This window comes from Lucilia cuprina, chromosome 4, assembly GCF_022045245.1.
Source record: "Lucilia cuprina isolate Lc7/37 chromosome 4, ASM2204524v1, whole genome shotgun sequence".
Lineage (NCBI taxonomy): Eukaryota > Metazoa > Arthropoda > Insecta > Diptera > Calliphoridae > Lucilia > Lucilia cuprina.
The window spans coordinates 25,893,292-25,918,757 of NC_060952.1; the positions used below are offsets into that span (position 1 = coordinate 25,893,292).

Consider the following 25,466-nt stretch of genomic DNA (forward strand, 5'->3'; position numbering starts at 1 on the left):
TAAAGATTATTAAAGATTTCGGGCGATATTATTTTGGATTGGACCCTTTTAGAAGATCTTTTTATTCCTTTTAAACTTAATAATTCAGTAATTTATATATAATAGAAACCAACAAGTGTCTTAATCTTTATGTAAATCTAGAAATAAACAGTAAATGTATAGTCCAACTAATTTCATTATCTCTTCGGTTAAATAGTTAACTTGATCGTTTGTTAGTTAAGAAATATAGGAAATGTTTAATAAAGATAACAGCTGAAGTTTTTGCCGTAAACGAAAAGAGAATTTTCTAAATTTATGGTTGCCTTGAGCATTAGGTTAAGCTATAACACCTTGAGATAACTTAGGAAGTTTTTAAAATATATTTTCGCGCTGTTTTATCGTCTTAAAAATAGTGATTTTTTTTGTAAAATAAAGAACACAATAACATGAAAACCTGATCCCTTAAGAATAGTATATTTTGCTTTTTGAATTTAAACTTTTGTTGGTCTTGATGTCCTAATAAATGTAATTCTGAATCACTTGAAAATTAGTCCACAAATAAACCTCATATAGAAACACCATGCAAAAATCACTTAAAATATTCTACTTACTAATGATCGGATGCTCTCCTACCAGTTTATTAATTTATTCAATGTGTCTGTGGCTTAAGAAAGTTATTTTAAAAACAACATTATATTTAATTTTAAATATTTGGATTTCTATTGTTATAACGACTATTTGTCATGAAACTTTTTCTTATTTTATCTGAGCTTAACTCATTTCATACCACCATGACATATAAAAATCAAATAACAATTTTATGCAAATATGTCAAGAAATTGATTTTTTATAATATTCCAAATGAAACGTACCTACATGCATAGATAAAATTTATTTGAAAATGATAATAGGATATAGTGAATATTTCAAATGTATGTATGTTTGTTGATTTATTCTGCACATTTTAGATTCACTGAAAGATATTTTGTTTTTGCAAATTTTCTTCATGACCTTAAATTTTAATTTGGAGCCACAACGAGGTCTTATACAAATAACATGGATTTGCATTCAGCTTTTAAGTATTATATGTCGCAAATATGCTTATTTGTTTATAAACGCCAAAAAATTTTATTTATAGAAATTTTTCGTAAGATTTTTTAATAATTTATAATATTGCCTTTTTATGCGATTTTTTATTTTATTTCTATAAAATTCAATATTTTTAATTAGCATTACTGACAACAATTATAATGTTAAGAGAAAAACAGAGTGGCAAGAGATAGTAATAGAGAACTATACTGACTTACTATAGTTGAGTATACCCTACCATGAAGTTGCCTACACCAGTGATTTTAGGAAGTTGTATTGACAGTTATGTGCATATCCTTACATAATTTTAGAATTTTTAAATCCAGGGACAAACATTTGTACTTTTTAAAACGATTGTGTTTTGCTGAATTTTAATATAAGTTGAGAATATCTTTATCTCATTAGGTTTTAATGATTTTTAAGTCAATATAAATCCTTTGATTTTGTCTTAAATAAGCATATAAAAGAAATATTCTTATGGTTCTGTGGGCTCAGGTCAGTAAAGGAACGTAGACAATTTAATAGAAAAAATCCTTATTCTGAAATTTCTTGACGTTCTTTTGCAGAAAATCTATTAAATTTGTAAAAGTATTTCGATTTATAATAAACTCATCATAATCATATATAGAATTTAAGGCATTTTTCTGAAGGGAATCTTCCCAGCAGTTCGGTCGGACAGTCCCGAACTAACTATTTTTACATGTGCTTATCCAAAGAGAAAGTGAATCGTCTACCCGTAGATTACGAAGAGACATCAGAAAGCTTAGGGGTGGAACTACACGTGTTGTACGAGGTAACGCGTTTTAGGCTTCTGTCAAAAAAGTTAAAATAGTGTATTTTCATTTAACAAGTTACACACTGTCGTTTGTAACGCGTCTGTCGCGAAAAGTTTAGCAAATTTCGCGTGGTGTGTAACTTGCAGCTTATAAAGCGCCAATAGTTTGAAAACCGTAAAACGCGTTGCCGCCTTAACGTGTGTTGTGTTGGGTTTTCAAGTGTCCACTCTCTCGCTTACATAGGGTACACTAAAGTGTCGAAAGACGAAATAAAGCCAACCACGACAATGAAAATGCATGAAATTTTGCAGGATTCTAATAGGGATTGCTTTGCTTGACTTGGTAATGTGATTCAAAGCTGAAAGATGCACTAACCGATAGACGATAAAAGCAAACAACAGCACGAACCCAATGAATCCAAAATGGTGATAGGGTATCTAATAATAAGTTAGTTGTTTATCGATTCATTATAAACAGTATAACGGTAAATAGCCTAATATATTGAATTGACAATTAATATTAAGAGAAAAAAAAAGAAAATATACTTTGTTTTATTTAAAATTTAAAAAATATGCGTATTGAATACAAATTGATTGTATACCTCATGTGTTTATAGAATTTTCATTGTTATCTCTCCCTTTCTTGACAAAATTCTTTAGTCATGCGACAAAATAATGAAGGGGGGTATTTCAGTTTTTTTTTTTCTTTTCAACAATATTTTTTTGCGTGCAATCTTAAGGTCATTAGCAATTTGTTAGTATTATTTTGTTGTTATTATTGTTGCTTTTCATACTTATTGAGTTTATTTATTTAACACAATTATTATCAATTCATTTTTATTTTGTGTGTTTTCTCTGTCAAGTTTATAATTCTTTTCATTTTTATTTTATGTATTTTAAAAAAAGCCGGTTTTTTGTTGGTGCCTTTATTTAACTTTGAGACGCATAGAAATTTAAAACTGGTATTCATTTTTTTAAATAAAAATTCACTTCAAACACCTAACAAGTTAAAAAATATTTTGTGTTGGGTTTTTTTATTAAATATTTTTACATTGGAAAGTTTTGCGTTGTCATCACAATTTGTTTCTTTTTTTTTTTTTTTGTTATTTGAAGTACACACCAAGAAGTCAAGTTAAGGTAAATTTTATTGTGGTAATTATTAAGTTATTTAAGGCATTTATGCATAAATTTAGAAATTTATTGTTTTAAATGAAAAAAAAAAAAAACATTTCCTTTTTTATGCCCATCATCATTATTTAATTTGTTAATAAAATAAGATTTTGTGTTGGGTTTAATGACATTTGAAATTATTGTTTAACAATATATTGTTTAAAATGTACATATGTATGTAGTTACCAGTTTTTAATTTTTTGAAATTCTAAAGAATTTTTGGCAGATTTTGTTGTTACTTTAAACCAGTTTTAGAAAGTCCACTATCGGTTAAGTTAGTAAAACAAGTGGAAAAAGTATGGAGTCGAGAAACATCTGGAACGTTTCTGCATTATAGTGATTTTGTCACCCTCGGAACAAGTTCTAAAGAAGCTTAAGGAAACATAAATATAGACAAAAATCGATTTTTATGAAATTTGCAATATGATTATTGCAATTGGATAGTATTCCAGATACATATTTTTAGCTCTATCGGACAAGAAATCATATTTTGAAAAAAAAATTTAAAAGTGATTCTGTTTGCATATGTTCTAGAACTAGTTTTGTTTTAGAACTAGTTTTCTATAGAAAACTGTTCGAATAATTTTTTAGAAAACTTTTCCTCTACTTGTTATAAATATAGATAGAATATATATATTTTTATGAAATTTGCAGTATGAATATTGCTATTCGATAGTAGGCCAGACACAAATTTTTAGCTCTATCGGACTCATATTTTGAAAAAATCTAAAGTGATTCTGTTTGAATTTGTTCTAAAACTAGTTTTGTTTTAGAATTAGTTTTTTATAGAAAACTGTTCGAATATTTTTTTTTTTGGAAAACTTTTCTTCTACTTGTTATAATTTTAAGATATGGTTGGTGCCTGTTATTAAACCTTCCTTTAACATTTCAAATGTGTACTTATAAAATAATTATAAATATCAGCATAAATTTCCTCAAAAAACATTTGTTCAAATTTGGATTTACATATACACAACAATGTTAGCTTATTTATAAAAGTTATTTAAATATTAAAACGATCTGAAAGCAAAAATACAATTCAACTCAGATAACTTGAATGAATTTGGTTGTTTTGTGAATTTTTATTTTTGTATTTAGCACCACACAAAATAAATAGCAAAATTATGCTTCTGTCTTAAATTTAAAAAAATATAAAATAAATCTAATCTCCATCTAGTAACATTCATTGAAATATTATAATACACATTAGCAGTAATTTAAAATAAAGTTGTGAAATTTAAAAAGAAATTAACACACAAGACATAAATAAAATCAATCAGAAAACGACAGTTAAAAAAAGGGTTTGTTGGATTAAAAAATTTTGAATATTTTTTTTTTGTAAATTCTATTTGATACGTGAACTGCTGCATAAACGTATGTAGCAATATTTTCTAAATTCTATATATGTATTTTTCAAATTTATTTAATAAATCGTTTATTAACGGTTTCAGCAACATCTAGTTGCTTAAGTACCAGACCTTCTAATTTTTAATATAAATATTTGATACAAGAATTTTATGTTAAAATTTGAAAGTATTTGTAATCAAAAAATTTTATTTTGTACATAGCAATATAACGTTTGTTTGTATAAAAAAAAAACAAAACCACTAGTTTTCTATAGAAAACTAAAAATTTTTATTCGAATTTGTAACACAGGGGTTTTGTGCGATTTTTGTTTGAACAGTTGACGAATAAAGTTCCCAGCAAAATCTTTACTTACCGAGCAAGTAGGCAAGTAATATTGGAGAAATGTGGGTGAATAATTACTTATTTTTGTTCTACGATGACCATAAAATAACTGGTTACAAATCCCGACTTTTCGGGATTTAAAACTGGTTTTACAGTTAGTTTTCGTGTTTGCTAGTCTATTCGCATATTCAATGCCCCATTAAAAAGTAATTTTATCATTCTATCTGGAATGTTTTACACACAAATGTAAATATCAATTTCGACTACGGTTGAAAACACTAATTAATTCCTTATTAGACATGCGCTATAGACAATTGATAACGACAACTCATTACTAAGTAATGTATGAAATAAGAACATTACCGACATACTCATTACCAAAATTTGAAAATATTCTACTATATTATGTACATGAACAATTTTCTTTAGGAAATCTAGTCGATAGCCTATTTACAGAATATCAAGTAGTTTCTCTAATCCATTTTTTTTTAATTTCGATAGTTTTACGAAAATTATACAATAATTTTTTTTAAATAATCCTTAAAATATATACTTAGTCGAGGTGTTTTCTATAGACTTTATTCATAATTTCTAAATTAAGTGTATGTGTATATATAGTTTTTAAAATTTTTTAGTTTTCTATAGAAAATATTGTTGCGTTGTTTGCTTAATAAATTGTTCTAAATAAAATATATTTTAATTCCTTATTGTCGATTCATTGATATTTTTTAATTCATCATGTACAAATAACTAGACGTATGTAATACATTTATAATAATGTTACTAACCAGACATGGACAATTCAGTAATATTGTTTTTTTAATACATTTTCATATCGAAAAATACTAATTGGCGTATTCGTACTTTTTCTAATATATTAAGTTTTAGCAAAAAAAGAACATCCAAAGAAGCGAAAAAGAAGTAATATTAAATCCATAGAAGTAGAATGATTGTCCTGGGGGGAATGTCGAGGTGTTTTCTATAGACTTTATTCATAATTTCTAAATTAAGTGTATGTGTATATATAGTTTTTAAAATTTTTTAGTTTTCTATAGAAAATATTGTTGCGTTGTTTGCTTAATAAATTGTACTAAATATAATATATTTTAATTCCTTATTGTCGATTCATTGATATTTTTTAATTCATCATGTACAAATAACTAGACGTATGTAATACATTTATAATAATGTTACTAACCAGACATGGACAATTCAGTACTATTGTTTTTTTAATACATTTTCATATCGAAAAATACTAATTGGCGTATTCGTACTTTTTCTAAAATATTAAGTTTTAGCAAAAAAAAGAACATCCAAAGAAGCGAAAAAGAAGTAATATTAAATCCATAGAAGTAGAATGATTGTCCTGGGGGGAAGGTTCCTTTTATTTGATTACTAATTTACAACTTCTAAAGTCATTCTCAAGAAGTCATTTTCTCATTTCGACTTCCTCGGAAGTCGTTCAACATCTTGTCAACAGAAGGTAAACAAATTTATTTAGAGCTATTTTTGAAGTGATAATAAATGTTATTCTTTTGGAAGTACTTTGTTCTATTTTTGCTGGGCTAGATAGTGCTACTGTCTACAATTTAGTCTATAGTCTACTCTACTCTACTCAAGTGGGTGATTAGTTAAGTACTTTAAAATCTAAAAAGCACTTTTTTCGTTTTAAATAAATATCATGTTAAAAAATAAATCTTCCATGTCTATTACACCAATCTTATTTTAGTCATATATTGCTTAAAATGTGTCATTTCTGAGTATAAAAAATATTCAGAATTGTCTTTATATTTTCTAAAGTAAGTTATTCACAATATTTCTATAAATTCGAATTTCTTAAATAAATTTATAATAACGAAACATTTATTTTTTCTATTAATATTTTTCATAATTTTAAACAAATCAGTCTTAAAATAAATCGAATTCATAGAAAACAAGAATATTTTCTTCCTAGAACTACTTAATACTTTTTATCTCTTACGCATAAATTACCAAAATAATGATCAACGAAATTATCATAGGAAAAGCAAGAACAAAAAAAAAAACATAAACGATTAACATGTCAAGATATTTCAGATATGAATGAAGAATATTCAAATGTTCTGAAATTTATGAATTAATAGATGTTTGTATTGTTTCTTAAGAAATTATATGATTTTTGCCAAAATTCTTATTTTATCTGTTTTAGTAAAATAAAAATATAATTTCAACAAAAATAAAAACAAATTATGAAAATACACCAACGCATAAAATTAAATAAAATAGGCAAATAAATAAAAATAAAAACTTAAAATTTTCTTATCAATCATTTTTTTTAGCAAAAGAATTTTGATTGAAACACCTTAAACATTTTTGTTGTTGAAAATTTCTTATCAGTTGTATTTTTTTTTGCTTTACTCTTTTCAATTTATTTAGCGTTAGTTTTTGATAAGACTATAAATATAAAGAATAGTGTAAACAGAAGCGGTATTAGTAAATTTAAACAACATTTCAAGTATCACAGACAATTATATGAAAACTTTTTTGCAAAAGTTGTTTAAAGAAGGAAAGCAACAAAGTGTAATTTTTTGTTAAATTTATGAGTTTCTGAATTTAAGTTTTATTTTTTTTTTGTACTGAAATTTTTTAATTAAACCAATTTTATCTTGGAGTTAACAAATAAGTGAGTCAAATTATTTGCATTCTATAATATGTACTACAATTTCACTTCCCAATAACTTACCAAAAATTACATAAAAATTACAACCTGAGAATTAATTTAGATGTAGTGAATTAGGAATTAAATAAAAAGCACATACCTTTTATGACAAGCCTCCGTTAAAACCATAACTTCTCCGGGTATTTTCCAGTATTTCCATGGATTAAATTCTACTTCTTTTTCGCTTCTTTAGAAGTTCTTTTTTTGCTGGGTTGTTTTAATAACAAATCATGACGTTTTCAGTTGTTGTGTATGGCAGCATGTAAAAATTAAAACTTGTACTCAAAAACATCAAAATAGATTCACATTAGATTAAATTTATTTTCACATTGATTAATCTGGTTCCCAGCAAAAAAAAAAAAAAGAACTTCCAAAGTAGCGAAAAAGAAGTAGAATTTACTCCATGGAAGTACTGAAAAAGACCTGAAGATGTGATAATTTTAACACAGGCTTGTCATAGGAGGGAAGTTCTTTTTATTCGATTCCAAATTCACTACATCTGAAGTCATTATCAGGAAGTAATTTTTACGTTACTTTTTGGACGTTATTAGAAAGTGAAATTGTAGTATTATAGAATACAAATAATTTTACTAAAATAATATTAACAAAAATTAATCAATCAACCCCAAAAAAATTGGTTTAATTCAAAAAATTTCAGTAGAAAAAATATGCCTGCATTTTTAAACATAATCCTATTATGTTTCTCTTTTTTGGAAGTCAATAATCATCACTTCCACAGAAGATAAACAAATTCACTCAGTGATACTTTTGAAGCAGTGATAAATGTTATTCTTTTATACTTTGTTTTATTTTTGCTGTGTTGTTAATTGGCATTTAATTATCAACTAAAAAACCCGCTCTAAACTAATAAACTTTATTTTAGACTGTCAAGTACAAAGATAATTAAATAGACAATATTAAAAAAGTACTGTTTTTGGAAAAAGTTAGTAATATTTGAAAATAAAAACTGTTCATAACTGATTTGCATTAAAGTAACACAAAACGTATTATTATTATTTGATATCTCTCTGTAGTTGCAAGAGTTTAGAGTTTTGTTTACTGAGAGTCAAATAAATTGGGATTTTTCTTTATTTTTAGTAAAAGTACACTGTTTTTTTCCAAGGCAGCGCTAAAACAATTTTTAAAGGGTTAATTAAGCTACTGATCTCCCATTCCCGCTCTCTTTCTCTTTTATTGAATAAATATATTTATTATAGTGGGGCTAGAACGACTTTTATATCAGTCTACAGACAAGACTAAAAACAATATAATGATATCTACATACATATCTACACCATGAGCATATTTTAAATGATTTATTTTTTATAAGAAAACTTTTATGTGGAAATTTTCCTTAATTCCAAAGTATTTAATTTATTTATTCATAAAAAAATAATTTTCTAAAAACGGCTTATATGGTCCGGTCCGGTTGTATCTGGGCTATTTGAAATATTCATTCAATTTAAATTTTAATGTGTCAATAAACACACTTTTGTGCAACTTTTATAAAAACATCTTGAAAATTGCGGCCTGTACCTTGCACACAAAGTTTACATTGACAACCAGCAGGAAAGGTGGTCATGTCTTAATTGACTCAGAAAGTAATTCGATCGGTATACTTCAAGGTAACGGGTGTAGCACCAATATTTTTGTGTGTTACAAACGTCAGCACAAACGTGGTGTATAAACAAATTTCCTATAAATAAAAATTGGTGCAGAATATATGGAATTTTTTTTAATAAATAAATTATCAAAATTTGCGTGTACTTTAAGTAAAATATTTTATAATTGTAACAAAATACAAGCAACATTATTACTCAAAATACGCATTCACACGTTATATAAAAACATCTATATAAATAAAAGAGTGATTTTTGTTACTAATCGTTAAACTCAAGAAATACTTCACCTAATGAGACACAGTTTTAAATATAATTTCAAGGGAATATGGAGAAATGTTCCTGTCGTAGTAATAAATTTTAATAAATTACACTTAAACCAATGGATTATTTAAAAACGTAAGGGCTTTATAGATCTTGAAGCGAAGAAAACAAAAGGCCAATAATGTGGACCTTGTGCCACTAGCAATAATATAAATTAATAATTTTTCAAACAATTGGTTTTCATAAAGTTTAATTAAAAAATTAAGTGTATTATTCGTAATTATTTATCAAAGGTTTAAAGAACAAGTTTTGATTTTTAAAACGTTAGTAAATTGTTATAGAAGTAGTTGCCGAAAATTGTCTATAAAATTCTATTAACCCAGGAAAAATTGTATTAGTTCTACAACTAGTTCTAGAATACATGATTTTAGCCTGAACTCGTTCTAATTTGGCGTTGAGACCAATGATTTTTCGAAATTGTCACCTTCGGAACTGGTTCTGAGGAAGCGTTATGGAGTCGACACTCGTTCTTTGGAACGCTTCTTTAATGTATAAACAATGTTTAATGTATAAACAAATATTTCTTTTTAACGTTTTTGTTTGAAATAAGGAGCAATTTTTAGAAAATGTTTTAGAAAAATTTTACTATTGTACCAATGTTATTTGCATAACTTACATACATATGGGCATTTCCACCGAAAAGTCCACCTTGGCTCAAAAACTAAAAGTCATAAAAAATAAAATTTCAACTTCTATTATTATAGAAAAAGATTCAAATTTTATTATGTTAAAGACCCCAAAGCGTTACTTAACCGCTATGATGAGAAATCGGAATTAAAAGTTACAATAATATTTCAGGCATATTTTTCCACATTTAGTTGCATTTGCTTTTGATAGTTTTTATTATTTTAAACGCTAATATTTAAATGGACTTTTATCGGAAAACATTTGTTGAATTAATAGTTATCTTAAAACATACAAATATAAAAAGATAAAGATCCTTTAAAGGCAAATTTTCGGTTTTCTTTCATAGACTTTTAAATGTCACGTTCGTCACGTTGAAACAGGATTTATCACGATAACTTTTTAGTTGGTATTCAGAAGTATTCAAAACTTTGAATCTAAATCAAGTTTAGTATATAGAACTCAATTTAAAAGAAAAGAAAAATAATTCTAAGCGGGGTTATTTTTTATAGAATTTCAAAGTCTGTCACGTCACATTTACATAAATTTTCTCAAGTGCAACATTCGAATTGTGAAATATTGTTATTTAAAAAGATGTGATATTTATGCAATTTATTCAATTAGGTGAAAGTTATGATTTTTTAGTTGATAAGTGGAAGAAAGAGCACAGAAATTCAACAAATGATATTTTTAAGAAATGTATGGAATAAAATGATTTTCGGATATTGGCTTTATATTGGCGTTATGACCGATTATTGTATTATCATCAGAAGGATCAGTAATTGTACATTTGGAAGTTTCTTGTGTGTTTGTATTATCAGGATGGCGAAATTTTAGTTATATGTGCAAGTTTATGGGTACATCAAATGTGGGCTTTGTATGGAAGCTATGCCTAATCATGGACGAATTTAAAAAAAAAATAGGATGAACGATTTTTGTGTATGTCAAAATTATTTGTATTGAATTTTATGGTGATATAAGCATTTTTAAAAGCTTTATGTTAATGTTAATTATTATATTATTCTTATACGGGAGCTATTTTCAACTAAAATGTTATTAAATAGTCGAAATATTTCTCCGATTCCAAAAACTTTCAACAATGTCCGTCCAAAATATATCTATGGACTAATTAATTTGCAATTATATTGCAAATTTCATCATTGGAAATTTTGTCACATCACGTCACACATAACGGCTTGTACAAAAAAATCTGAAAACTATTTTTCAGTTCTAAAAGCTGAAAAATAATCAATAAATATTCCAAAGTCCTATATAAAAATACAAGAATTTTTAAAAAATATATATGTTTATATATATTTTTCATCTCTTTAAAACGTACGACCGTCACGTTCGTCACGATGGAAATGCCCATATACAATTTATAACTAGTTTCAAAGAACTACTTCCTTAAAAACTAAGTAGTATTTAAGAAGTATAGCGACACTACTAGTTCCAAGGCTGTTAAGAATCTAAAGTGGTTCTGTTTTCACTTTTTTTAGAATTAGTAGTTTTTAGAACAAGTTCTAAAATTTTTCCTGGGAAGTATGAATTTAAATACAATTTTTTTCAAATTGAGAATTAATCGAAAATAGTAAATAATTTATGAAAAAGAAAGAATTTTCTCGAAAAGTATTTATAAATTAAGAATTAACATAATTAAATTTGACTTTGGAATTGAATTTTTACAAGATCATAGCATCTATAGGTAAGGGTATATACCATTCGACCTAACCCAAATTAACACTTTATATTATTGCTTCTCTCATATTTTCCTCGCAAATTTATTTATGAGTAGACAAAAGACCACAAACAGAGAATTAGGGAAAATTCTCATTTTTGTTTTCTCTTGGTCTCTCCATCACTATCGCAATTAATTTGTTTTATTATTCTTTTTTTGTGAAACAAAATACTCAACAAATTTCAAATTATCTTTTAGTTGTCGGTATAAACTTGGAATATGCAGTTCATAAAAATAAATATTTAATTTTGTTTACATTACGTATCGCAGTTTCTCCTATGTACGAAAAATAAATTATTAAATAAATTACATCAACAAATGGACAAACATACAAAAAGTGTAGTAAAATACCAACACCCCACACCAGCAAATTTGTTATCTATCTATACAAACTAACAAAAAAATATGTGTATGAAAAGATACAAAAATAAAAATTTGAATAAAGTTAATTTTTTCCTTAAATAAACTACAAAATTTATTATACATAAGCTTTCTGCTCGTATTCGTACTTGTACTTTAAAAAAACATATATAGAAAATTGTGCAAAAAGCGAAGAATAAAAAAATTATATTCAAAATGTATCTCTATGAAATTTTAATGTGTTTTTGTTACGTTTTATTTAATTGTTTATAAATGTTATTTTTTTCCTCTCCATAAATGTGTGTGGTTCAATTTAGTTTTGTGTCTGTGTTTTTTTGTAAAATTAAATAAAAAATCTTTTAAATTAACTAAATTATTACACAATATTTTAATGTGAAAAATAATTTGTGAAAAATGTTGTGGAAATTTTATTAAACAATTTGAAAAATGTATATTTAAACTACGTCATGAGAATATATATTTTAACACAAATGAATTTTTAACACAAAAAATGAAAAAAAAATACTCGTAAAATAAACCAATTACTTATACATGCATACAGCAACTAAAAGCTTAAATTTATTTACAACACGAATTAAATTGATTAGCGTTCATATGAACCGACTTAATTTATATTTAATATTTCCTTAATATTATATTTTAACCGATAAGTTAACCGATCAGAATTTTTATTATAAACTATTGCTTATATTTGAGAATACTCGTCAAAATTGTCGAAAAAAAATTGCTGACTCAAGATGTTAAAATCTTTTTGGTGAATAATAAAACGAATTACGTTCTTTAAAATTTAGAGCAAACAAGTAAGAGTGTTATATTCGACTATGCCGAATACCCACCATCAAATCGTATGCAGAAAATGTAATGCTCTCCTATAAACATTAGGTTGATATTATTATGAGATTTTGGCTTGTTAGAATCTTACGTCTGTGTATCGAATTTCATAGCTATCTCTCATTTTTAAGCCAGTAATGTGCTTTAAAGTTAATTTGTGGACCGATTATCATAAAATAGATAGATTTGTGCTCATAAGAAACTTGTTCGTGTCGAATTTCAGTGCTATACTTGAATATTGAAGCCAGTAGTGATCGTTAAAGTCATTTTTTAATGGGACCTTATATGGAGGGTAGGGTTAATTATGGACTGATCCTCATAAAATTCGTTAGATAGATTAATACTTGTAAGAAATTTATACCGAATTTCACGTTAAACTCGTATTTTTAAGCTAGGATCAGTTATGGACCGATCTTCATAAATTTTGGTAGAGAGAATTTGGCTGATATAAGACTTTTTTATGTCGTATCTCATTGTTATACTCGGCCACTTGTATAGCGGCTATAAGAAAACGTGCCCATTTTCAATACCAAACAAACCTTGTCTATAACGAATATTGAGCGTTAAAGTCAATTATGGATCGATTTTCATAAAATTTGGTAGAGAGAATTTTTCTGATATAAGAAAATATATACTCGCATTTTTAAAACAGTTATGACTGTTAAAGCTGTTTTTCGGCGGCCACTTGTATAGTGGCTATAAGAAAACGTGGACCGATATTGCCCATTTTCAATACCAAACAAACCTTACCTATAGGGAATATTTGTGTAAAATTTCAACCCTCTATCTCTTTCCGTTCGAACTCTATTGTGCTTTTAACAGACAGACAGACAAACAGACAGACATGGCTAGATAGTCTTAAAATTTAGCAAGGACCCAGAATATCTTTTTGATAGTGGGTATAAAAATTTCTTAAAAAAGGAATTTTGGAGAGAAATAAATGTGATCGTAAAGTGATTAAATTTTTATTATTTCACGCAAATATCTTGCCTTTCATATTAAGTGTTGGTGAACATTGAAGCAAAAATCTGGTAATGACATACATTTCTATGAAAAATTGTATTTTAAAACAAAACAACTTACTCAACAACTTCTTTGTAAATTAAATTGAAAATACTTCTTTAACTCGCTCTTTGTAAGCGACCATAGATGGAATTGACTCCAATATCATCACCGTATTAAAATAATGAGACTAGACAACCATATGATACACTGCACTAGTGTAGTTAAGTTATGTTTTGAATAATTCCGAAATATTTTAACAATTTGTTGACAAAAAAGTGATTTCTAAAAGGGGAGTTGTACGGTGCGTCATTATGGAACTATACTTATAAATATAGACAGAACTATTTATTAAGTTTGATTACAAGATTTACATACACGCACAGACAGGTGGATCCACTATAATAGTGTAGGGTTTAAGAAATTGGTAAAAAATTAAAACGAAATTCACATTTTCTGCTTCTAGTTAAAGTATGAGTCATGGTTAAGATATTTCCGTCAGTTCGCATGTTTGTTGGAATTAAGATTCTGAAAACTTTAGATATCCTCATTCTGTCTGCTAGGCCTTCGAAAATTCTTCTATTTGATATAAAAGGAAACGGTAAATAAATATTTGAACACATTTCTGAGAAACCCGAAGTTATTTGAAAGTCTTCAGCTTCATCAGCTTTTACTAGATAAATTCCTTTCGGTCCCACCAAATACATAGCATTATCTGACGATCACTAACTCGGATTATGTATTTGTAAGAATACATGAAAAGATCGTGTCGAAATTGGATGCAATGAATTTATATAGATATAGAAGAGACGCTATATTCGTGTCAACTGATAATTTAAAAATTTTTTATTGCAAGTACATTACCAGATCTGACATATTTTAAATTACAAATATCAGTATTATAACATCACAACTATAGTAGTGCAAGTTATAAAGATACAACAATGGCTTAATATCTGTGTTTTTTGTATATTTTCATAATCTGTAAATCCCCTTCATTATTTTTGTATTCAAACACATCGATACATACATGTTAGTATCTTTTTTCAAATCTTGTCTCCAAATTCTCTAGATTTTTTTTTTACGTTTCACATTTACGATTGTTAGATCACATCTATATACAAATAATCGTAAAGGTATGTGCAAATATTTGTGTATTCTAAAATATTCGTTAAAAATGTTTTGCCGGTCGGCTTGTTTTTATAAACTTTTTTTGTTATTTTTTTTCCAGTTCTATTTTGTTCTTATGCGGTCGTTAACATTATTTATGAGTTTTACATATGTATTTTTTTCTTGATATTTAATAACAATAACAACCATTGTTGTTACTTATTTATTTGCTGTTGGCATTTTGTAGTTTCGTTTCGTTTTTTTTCCTTTATTATGAATCTATAAGTGCAACATGTGATTGTGCAGTGAACGTTGTACCTTTGATGCCCCCAACACTCTTGGTTTTTACACAATGTTATTATAAATAATATCAATACCCTACTTTTGGAAGTTTTGTATATATCATATTTGGGTAATATAATGTTGAATATTAGTTTATCTTTTCGATCGTTTCGTCTATGATTTTCTTATTAGGTGATGTTTTAATCACAATCTGAAAATTGGATATCCTTTATTCATTGTGTACCAATATAACAATTTCGTTCGAAGAAGTTTGAAGAATTCTTACCTTAATGACCTCTATATAAAAAATTAAAGAAGAAGTTCAATTTAAAATAATTTTTTTAAAAAACTTCGTTAGAGCTAGTAAATGTTTTTAGAAATATATCCATAATAGGTTATTTTTATAGTCGTCATTTACTCCTCCAAAACCTTGTTTAGTTCATTTATATATCATATCTTCCATAATATGAAATTACACTAAGAAAATTTTTCATTAAAACTTAAATATAAAAAATTGATTTAATATTTCCTCTTTAAGCTAAATATTTTTAAAAATATCTAACAAACATTTTTTTGAAGAGTTGGGATTTTAATACTTTTTCGTTATTGATTTGACTACGGACCGTTTTTAATTTGGCAACATATGTTATTGACAAATTATATACCTTATGCTGTCACTCGGAATTTGGAAGGTGAAAACGTTTTTAACTCTTTCGCTACAGTAACTCTTTCGCTAGTATATATATGATTTTTGCACATAAGTCCAAAATTTCTGAATATTTAAAAAATATATTTTTTTATTTTATTTCTAAAATATATTTTGAGACTTTAAGAATTAATTTCAATTATCCTGATTCATTATCGACTGAGTCTTAACAGTTTTTTGAACTCCAAAATTTACTTTTTTTTAAAAAGTCTCATTGATATTTTTCAAATAAAATTAAAAAAAAAATCATTAAATTAGAGGAAAAATGATTTTTAATTATCATAAACATAATAAGGAAACATACAAAATAAAACGGGATTCGTAGGACTTTAATATTATCAATGGCTTGGTATTCTTAAAACATCTATTGATACTCAGAGTTAAAACTTGTAGCGATAGGGTTAAGTAATATCCCACCGAAAACTCTTATCGATTTTTGTTTTTTTTTACTATTTTTTAAAGTTTTATTATATTTACACAGAAAATTATAGAGAAAAGTAATAAATAATTTAAAATTTTTATTGCTTGGAATTGGGAAATAATAAAAAACCTCTTCCTACGAAATACACTTCTCGATCTAGCGTTGTTATCGAACATGGTTTTTGACTACGGGTACACAATTAAAACGGATCTACAATAACATTTTTTTATATTCAAAAATATTCATTCAAATAAAAATTGAGTTTAAAAGTAAATTTTTATGATTTTTTTTTTGCAACATTCATTTTTATTGAAATTTCGTTCAGTGTATTATTTTGTTTACAAATAATTATACCATCTTTATTAGACTGACGCAAAAGATTGTACTTTTTTAATGGAAGAGTCCCTTTGAAAGATTTTTACGAAATAATAAAATTTTTATATTTTGTGTATTTATTAAAGGAAATAATGGAAAAAAGCTTTAAAATACACATTTCTTAAAAAAGCTAAAATTTTGTATCAGTCTAATATACACATTCTCTTCAAGCGTGTCTATATGTATGCTTATAAGGAACACATACATACACAAATCATAATATGTATTTATTTTCTTTTCAAAATAATTTTCATTCACATTCTGTTTTATATGCGAGAACAATTCGCGCACAAGCTCAAAATTCGATGGTGAAATTTACGAGTATTTTGTATTTAAATATTTGAAAATTTGTTTTCACTTAATTATTTGTGTTTATGTATATTCTAAAAGTTAGTGAAATATTAAAATAAATAAAAGAAGAAAAAAAGAAAACTTAATGAACTAAATAAATTGTATTAAAAAATACATATTAAAGGAACAAATAGTAAGAATTTTCACAATTGAATGTATTAAAAGCATCACCAGCTGAAAGATAACAAGATGCGGCGTAAAAAGTAAGTTTTGTATAAATTTTGTTTATATTATTCATGTATTTACCCAGCAAAAAAAAAAAAAAAAAACTTCCAAAGAAGCGAAAAAGAAGTAGAAGTAGTACTGTATGGAAGTGCTGAAAGAAACCTGAGGAAGTGATTATTTAAACACAGGCTTGTCATAGAAGGGAGTCTTTTCTATTTGAATCAAAATTTACTGCTTCTCAATTCATTCTCATGAATTTATTTTTTTGTTCTTTTTTTGGAAGTTAGTGAAATTGTAGTATAATAGAATACAACTAATTTGATTTGAATAATATTTATTTATCAATCAACTCCAAAAAAAATGGGTTTAATTCAAAAAATGTCAGTACAAAAAATGCCTTGAATTTTTTATGTATAAATTATATTTGAGTCGAATGTTATTCCAATATAATTACATAGTGCAACATGAAAAATTAACCATATAAGGACACTATTATATGATAAAATACCAAAAATAAGAAGACCCGTGCCTTCAAGTTTTGCCCAAAGTCATGCATATTTTTCTTATAGACATCGGTGTCATTTTTGAAAAAAAGTGACGGTTTTCTCAGGCGTTTTATTTGACTTCATAAGTTCACAATTTTTGTTCTGTGATAAGAGCAACAACATTCCCTCAGAGAATAAATCTAAATTCCGAGACTGAGAAGATTATATCTTTTTCAGAAATGAACCCCGAGGCCCCAAATCTTTGGGGGCCTATAACTAAAAAAGTACATGACTTGGGATAAAACAGGGTCTTTTATTTTTTGGTCTTTTGGTGTCCGTATATTTTTATTCATACATGACATAAAAAACAAGTCAGATTTCTATATTCGGCTGTGCCGAATCTTATATACCCTTCATCACTGCTTTATCTCCTTGTTGTTGTTTTTATGCTTTTATTTATAATTTGTTGAGGACATTTTCAGAGGTAGTCTCAGATTTTTACCCATATCTCAGTTATTTATGGACCGATTTTGCTGATTTCAATAGGAAACTTCTCGAAAGCATGTCTGACAGAATTATTGAAGATTTGGATCTCGAAGATATCTGGAGTCTTCAGAAAATTGATTTCAACAGACAGACAGACGGATGGACGGACATAGCTTAATCGACTCCGCTATCTATAAGGATCCAGAATATATATATTTTATAGGGTCGGAAAGTTATATTATAGAAATTACAAACGGAATGACAAACTTATATATACCCTTCTCACGAAGGTGAAGGGTATAATTACACGCAATGTTATTAACACATTACTTATTTACGATTAATGGGACCTATGACCAATTTCTATTTGACTTACACCTATATTCTAGAGAGAGTTATTAACAATAAATCCCTTTAACTGGAAAATGTAAATTTGAATAGCCTCTATGAAAAATAATTTAAAATGATCCGATAAGAAAATGTCGTGTGAATGTTATAGTTTTTGTGAAAACTAATCAAGAATAAGAAAAAAACAATATTATTGTAATAGTATTAAATGTCGGTGTTACCCCTTTGATTATGGAAAAATTATACTGATTGAATTATTGAAAAGTTTTTGTTTAGAATATTGATTTCCATAAATATATAGGCTTAGTCGACAGCTCTTATATGAAGTCGCTTACTTACAGTTGGCTGAAGCAATGAGAAGAAATAGTGAATAGGTATACAACTCTGAAAAAGATCGTAAATTGGATAAAAGTATTTTAATAAATAAAATACTCTCGATGCCTTAAATAGGAATGGAACTCGAACGCCAAAAATTATCAATAAAAATTTTCAAAATTAACATATGAATCTTATAAAACAGTTTTTTAAGTCAAAGTTAAAATCACATCTAAGAATACTAAATCCATATGCGACTATTAAGTGTGTCTGTGATATTAGTCACTTAACAATGAATCATATAATTTTCTTTTATTACTTATCTATTATTTGCCATAATGTCTGTCTCTGCTGCTGATTTTTCTTATTTAGTTAAAGAATCTTTTGCACATGCTAATTAAGTGCAAAATAAATATAAGATATACATATGAATTTTTCAATTCTTTTTTACTTCCATTATATTAGACTATGTTATTTTCGAGTGAATTCACTAAATCAAATTAATTTAATTATATTAATAATAAATTTCAATATCAAATTCTATTCAGTTATTATAACAAACTATTTTTGTTAGAAAATTTATTAGGACAACTCTTATTTTTTTTCGTTGCTGCTGTTATCAACAATCAATGTAATAATTGTTGACTTTAGTATTTAACATGAAATGACACCATATATTAAAATATTAAGGTTTTCACAGTCTATGCTGAAGTAAAATATGGAGATTCAAAACATATATATAACAAATGTTGAGAAATTCATATATTTTTTATATTTAAATATATATTTTATTATATGTACATATATAAATTAGAGTTTTATAATTGAAATAATTGAATTGATTCTTAAGTTTGAATGTGAAAGCCTAAATGTTTTAACACTCATATACTTAGGGTAAAATTTCCAATATGACATATAACTATAAAATGTGTATTAGTTAATAGAATCACCGTGTAATTTTTATTGTAACATAACAAATCACAATTTTGTATGCAGATTTTACTTAGTAGAACCTGTAGGGCAACGTTTCGAGGTATCAATTTATAATTTCATTTAGTTATTATAAGACTATAATGTAGCACGTTTTTTCGTCTTATAAAAAAGTCTCCACAAACATATACACATGCTTTACCCTTGACTACTACTCACTTCTAATCTTAATTATCTATCCATGACTGATCGATTGTTAATTTAATCTGTCCTTAAAACAGAAAAGTTCAATATACAATGTCTTTGTAATCTTATCTATAAATCAAAAATAAACTAAAACAAAAAGAGTTACAACGCATTGTATGTTGCGTCCCTACTCTCTATTTATTATTTATACAACTTCGTACTCCTAGAAACATTTAACACTTTTGGCTTAGATTGATAAGTTTATTAACAAAATGTTAGAATGTCGGTTTGTGTGTTTTTTTATTTATTTATTTAATTGGTATTTAATAAGTATTGATTTGTTGATTGACATAAACAGGTGAATGAGCTAAATTATAGTTGAATTTTCGTAATACATATTTATCATAATAAATTGCAAAATTTTAGAAATTTCTTGCATCAGAAATCGGAATCGTGCGGCGAAATTGCCTATAACACATTATGTATGTATATAGTAGAGTTCATTAAAACATAGTTATGCTTATACTTTGAAAAATATCACTTTACTTCTAGTAAAAATGTATAAAATACATTTTATCTTAACTTAGTAATAAAATTATTAATTTGTAATTATCAGGGTAAGGATTTCTATGCAAATGCATGTTTGTAGTCAGTAACTCGAAATAACTTTTAACTAGTTTTCTTTTCGAATCAAAGAATTTGCTAAAAAATGACATCGATTTGTTGTTGCAGATTTTGTTATAAATGCATAAATTGCATATTTTACTTTAAAATGCATATATTTTGCATATTTCCATATTTTGCATAATTTTTAATTTTTTTTAAACAAATTTTTTGTTTTGGTCTGTATTTCATATTTTTACAACAAATTTTGTATTTTCATATTTACAATTTTTTTAACTATAAAAAGTTGTTTGTTAGTATTATAGTACATAAAGAATACAAGAAGGTTTTGTTGTCGAAAACTTTAGATCTGAATATCTATTAATATGTACTTTCACAAAAAAATATTTTTTTGTGCATATTTTTCAAATTTTTAGTGCATATTTTCCCATTTTACAGTGCATATTATAAGCGCATATTTTTAATTTTTAAGTGCATGGAAATCCTTACCCTGGTAGTTATTAATATAATTGTACTCACAACAAAAATTTGAATGTCTAAATCTACTACTATCTCGAAACAAGTTTCACATAAGAGTACAAATTTCTTTAAAAATAGATAAATATAATGGGATTAGATCGTTAGTGGTACAAATTAATAAATCTCTTACGCATAGTTAATTCCTCGAAAATGAAAACCTCGACTGAAAAATAAACACAATTTACTTTCAGACTTTTGAATAATAAAATGTTATATGATTTTGAAAATTTGTTTTATTTGTAAAATCGATCCATTATTTAAAACTGGACCTTTAATTATCGCTTAATAAATGGTCTAATATAAACAAAAATTACAATGGTCTTCTCTTATAGACCCTAGTAACTATCTACACCCAGCATAATTTTAGAAAATAATGTCTGTCTTTCTGTCTGTTGGTTGACATAAATTTTCTAAAACCCTTGATATCTTTCGGACACAAATCTTCAATAATTCTGTCGGACATTATTTCGAGAATTTTTCTTTTTGAAATTAGCAGAATCGATTCATAAATCTGAAAATTTCATAAATAATTTAGATTCGAGTGGAGAATACTCTAACGTTTTATCTTGTGGAGACCATAAAATACTCACGATATAATCTTGTAGAGACCATTTAAACTCTAAAACTTATTTCTGGTAGAGACCATATAATACTTTTGTTACGACCAAGTTCGGTGATCTAACTTCCTATGTGAAGGTATTAGTCGTTGTAACAGGTTGGCTGTAACTGGATGTTCTTCCCGGGGGAAAAAACTTCCGGTTGGTACAGCTGTTGCTGAGTTGACAATCTTTGGCCGATTGAGAATCGGGTCGTTCCGGAGCGGGGATCCAATTGTTGTGGGAACGAAGGTATAGGTCGTTTACTGGGTTTTTATGAGCACATGTGTGATAAACTGAGAATATGATTATAATACAACGCCATCTATCTATATAATTAATAGGCAAAGCAATTTTTTGTGACCCCTTTTCCTCTTACAGTATACATCCGATTTTGGCCAAATGTATATCATTTTAAAGTTATTTGTTCGCAGATGTGCACAATATATATTAAAAATCGGTTTAGAATTTTAGGAAATATAAGAATTTAAAGTTGTTACTAATACATAGAAACAAAAGTCTCACGTACGTGGGCTTGAACTAAAAAAAAACAAACAAAGCAAAAAAACAAAACAAAAACGTAAACAACACAGTAATCCAGTGATGCCACACCCAGCAGTTCGACAAAGAGTCAATGCATAGGAAATACAGTAATTTCCACTAATAGTTACCCACCTGGATGATCGTAATTCGTATGTTTTGGGTCATTCGTCACGAATGTACCCTTTGTAATCGAGAATGAAGACAGTCGTCACTTTAGTGTCCCCTTTGTAAGCGGGAGAGGAGACAGTCGTCTCTTTACTGTCCTCAAGTAACCTAGAGATTATAATCTTAAAAGTTGTTGTTTTTTTGTTGTACTTCCGAAAGAGGTTATTTTACCCATCTTTTGGAGAAATGATTATTACTTTCTACTAATATGCCACCAATCAATCGTCACATTATTGTCCCATAGTATTCTGGAGAGTAGACACTTGAATTTTTTTAATTTTAGTTCCATTAATATCTTACCACCTGGCTGACTCCAATTCGTATGTTTTTGGTCTTTCGTCACAAATAAACTCTTTGTAATAGAGAATGAAGTCAGTCGCCACTTTAGTGTCCCTTTTGTAAGCAAGAGCGGAGGAAATCGTCTCTTTACTGTCTCTTTGTAGGGTGTAGAGTGACGATTGACTTCCTCGTAGGTCAAGCCCATGTTAAAATGGTCGGTCACCTGGGTAGTCAGGTGGCTAGGGGCCACCACAAGTGGTAGGTTAAGTGGTCAGTTCGGGACTGTCCCGTCGAACTGCTGGGCATATAATCTTAAAAAATATTAAAATTTTTATCTGTATACATATGCATATATATTTTTATAATCTGAATTTTTAATTTAATTTTGATTAGGGAGTCGGAGCTCCCTTTATGTACTCTAGTCCTAATAAAAACACAAAAAATGTTGTTCTATTACTTGCTTGTAATTAAGACATTAAGAATGTACTTTGGTACAGGAGTAAATTATGAACTATAAAACGGGACTTTTTGGTACGTTTTCGTTCTTCAAAAGGTACATTTTGAATATCCTATAATATTGAATGTAAACAGGCAATTTCATGTCAAAATGTACAATTTTGAAACGCTCTAACTCCAGCAGTACTTGACTTATAGAGCTGAAAATGTGTGTCTGTCTTACTAAGTATTCAACAGTTCTAACATTGATACGGATATCATATATACATATATATTTTTCTTATTTTCCTAATATCGTTTAAATATAAACACTCCTAGTTATAAGTTGTGGAAACACAAATAAAAACAATTCAATTAAAATCCCCTTATTAAGAAAAGGGGGAGTTTATTCATTTTTTAAATAACACAAATATTATTTCTGCATTTCTTCTGATAACAATATGTATTTTTTCTTTTTTTTTTTTTGGTCCAAAACAGAGTTGAAATTCGCATAAAACAATCACCCTCCAAACCGATTAATTATCGCAATGCGACCGTGGATGAAGACTTTGTTTCAGGACATCCAGATGATTTGCTGGCGGCACGTTTTGAAGAATATGGCACAACACCGCCAAGAACACGTTTGAAAAATAAAACAAGAGACTGGGAGAGAAAACAAAGAGCACAAGCAGTTGCATCTGTGGGACCGTAAGTTATCCGTATTTAAATTTATGTAAAAAAACTAACAGTTCATTGTATTGATTTCAATTTTTTTTTATTTTCAAATCAGATGTACTGAATCACCAGTGGTGCCTAAAAAAGGCATGACACGTATGGCACGTTGTCGTGTATTGCGACGCAACACCATGGATTGTGCTCTGCTCAATGAAATGTTTGTCAATGAAGACAGTAGCAATGCAAAACGTACAGATAAACGGGCACAGGCTTTGTTGCGTGAATCCGAACGTGAGCTGAAAAACTCTTTGGCTACAGTGGCAACGAATGCCGTTTTGGGTGGTTATAATCCACGTGTAAATAGTTTCAGTGAAAATGTCTATAATTCGGAAGCCCTCGATAAGTGTACCCCTCTTAATACAGAAGTGCAGCTGAGATATCAACAGCCTAAGGTAGTTGAATCTTGTAATCGTTACATGAGTGTTTCATCACGCCCCATAGGATGTCGTTCGTCAGCTCCACCTTTGGCATTTGCACATCCGTTAAGCATGGGTTTTCAAGCCACGCCCGGCTTTAAAGTACGCAAAGAGTTTCATGAAACATTTGCCAATCTGATTAAATTGGGTAGTGTAGATCGGCAGGATGCCAAGGTGATTATAGGAAATAAATGCTAATGGTTTTTATTTGTAACATTATTTTTCTTAGCTATCGCATGAGGAACACACTTGGCAGACAGAAGTAAAAGATCTTATTTGGTTGGAACTGCAAGCATGGCAGGCAGATCGTACACCCGAACAACAGGACAAATATTTATTTGCTGCTCGTAAAGATGTATCAGATTTATTGACACAAATCATTAACTATAAATTCCAGCCGCGTTATCGTCGTCAAGAAAGTGAACTCAGCATGGATAGTGGTTTAGGTTCAGACAGCAATGCCAGCTGTAAGTAGAAAATAGAACAATACTATATAATATATTAATAAAAAACTATTCTATTAAAGCACCCCAACCACAGAAAAACTGCACCGGCTGTTTATCGTTGTATTGTAAAGACTGTGTGGACCAGCAGGAAATCGCCATGAAGGAGGTTGAGGAACTATTAACACGTCTAGAAGCCGCCGAGGCTCTTTATCCTTCGTCACAGGCCATGGGCGCTTTTCATCCCATTTACAAGAGTGAATCGTTTGTGGGACGTATAAAGACCATGTGTCTGTGGTATAACATTACCAAACAGGCTAAATTGAAACTAACCATATTGGGCAAAATTTTAGCCCGTCTGCAGGGAGAACGTTTCTCATGGCCCGTACAAACTTCGTATACGGCAGAGACAAGCAGTGGGAATTCTACGGCATCTGGCTTAGAGTATGAAGATTCTGGAATAAATTCCATAGACTCAACCAGATCTTCGGCAACTCCACATAGAAAGCTATCGGGACAAACGGCCCATAAGGTACAGTTTTTGTTGAATGATGTGACTCACATACCGGGAGATACTACTAGTAGTAATGAGTAAGTAGACTGGAAAGCAAATTATTAAAAAATGTACTTAT

General features: G+C 27.9%; 1 protein-coding gene across 3 annotated transcripts in view; it reads left to right on the forward strand.

The window, feature by feature from the left end:
• LOC111681513 (mitogen-activated protein kinase kinase kinase 4) overlaps positions 1-25,466 on the forward strand; it is a 48,077-nt gene that overhangs the window by 18,151 nt on the left and 4,460 nt on the right. For 2 of the 3 annotated variants that reach the window (XM_046949707.1, XM_046949706.1), the window contains exons 4-7: positions 23,739-23,948; positions 24,031-24,565; positions 24,621-24,858; positions 24,918-25,425. In XM_046949707.1, coding sequence (XP_046805663.1) covers positions 23,739-23,948; positions 24,031-24,565; positions 24,621-24,858; positions 24,918-25,425 — 1,491 coding nt within the window. Of the gene's footprint in view, positions 1-16,928; positions 17,368-23,738; positions 23,949-24,030; positions 24,566-24,620; positions 24,859-24,917; positions 25,426-25,466 lie in introns of those variants that run through there. The other variant, XM_023443324.2, reaches the window with a different exon arrangement.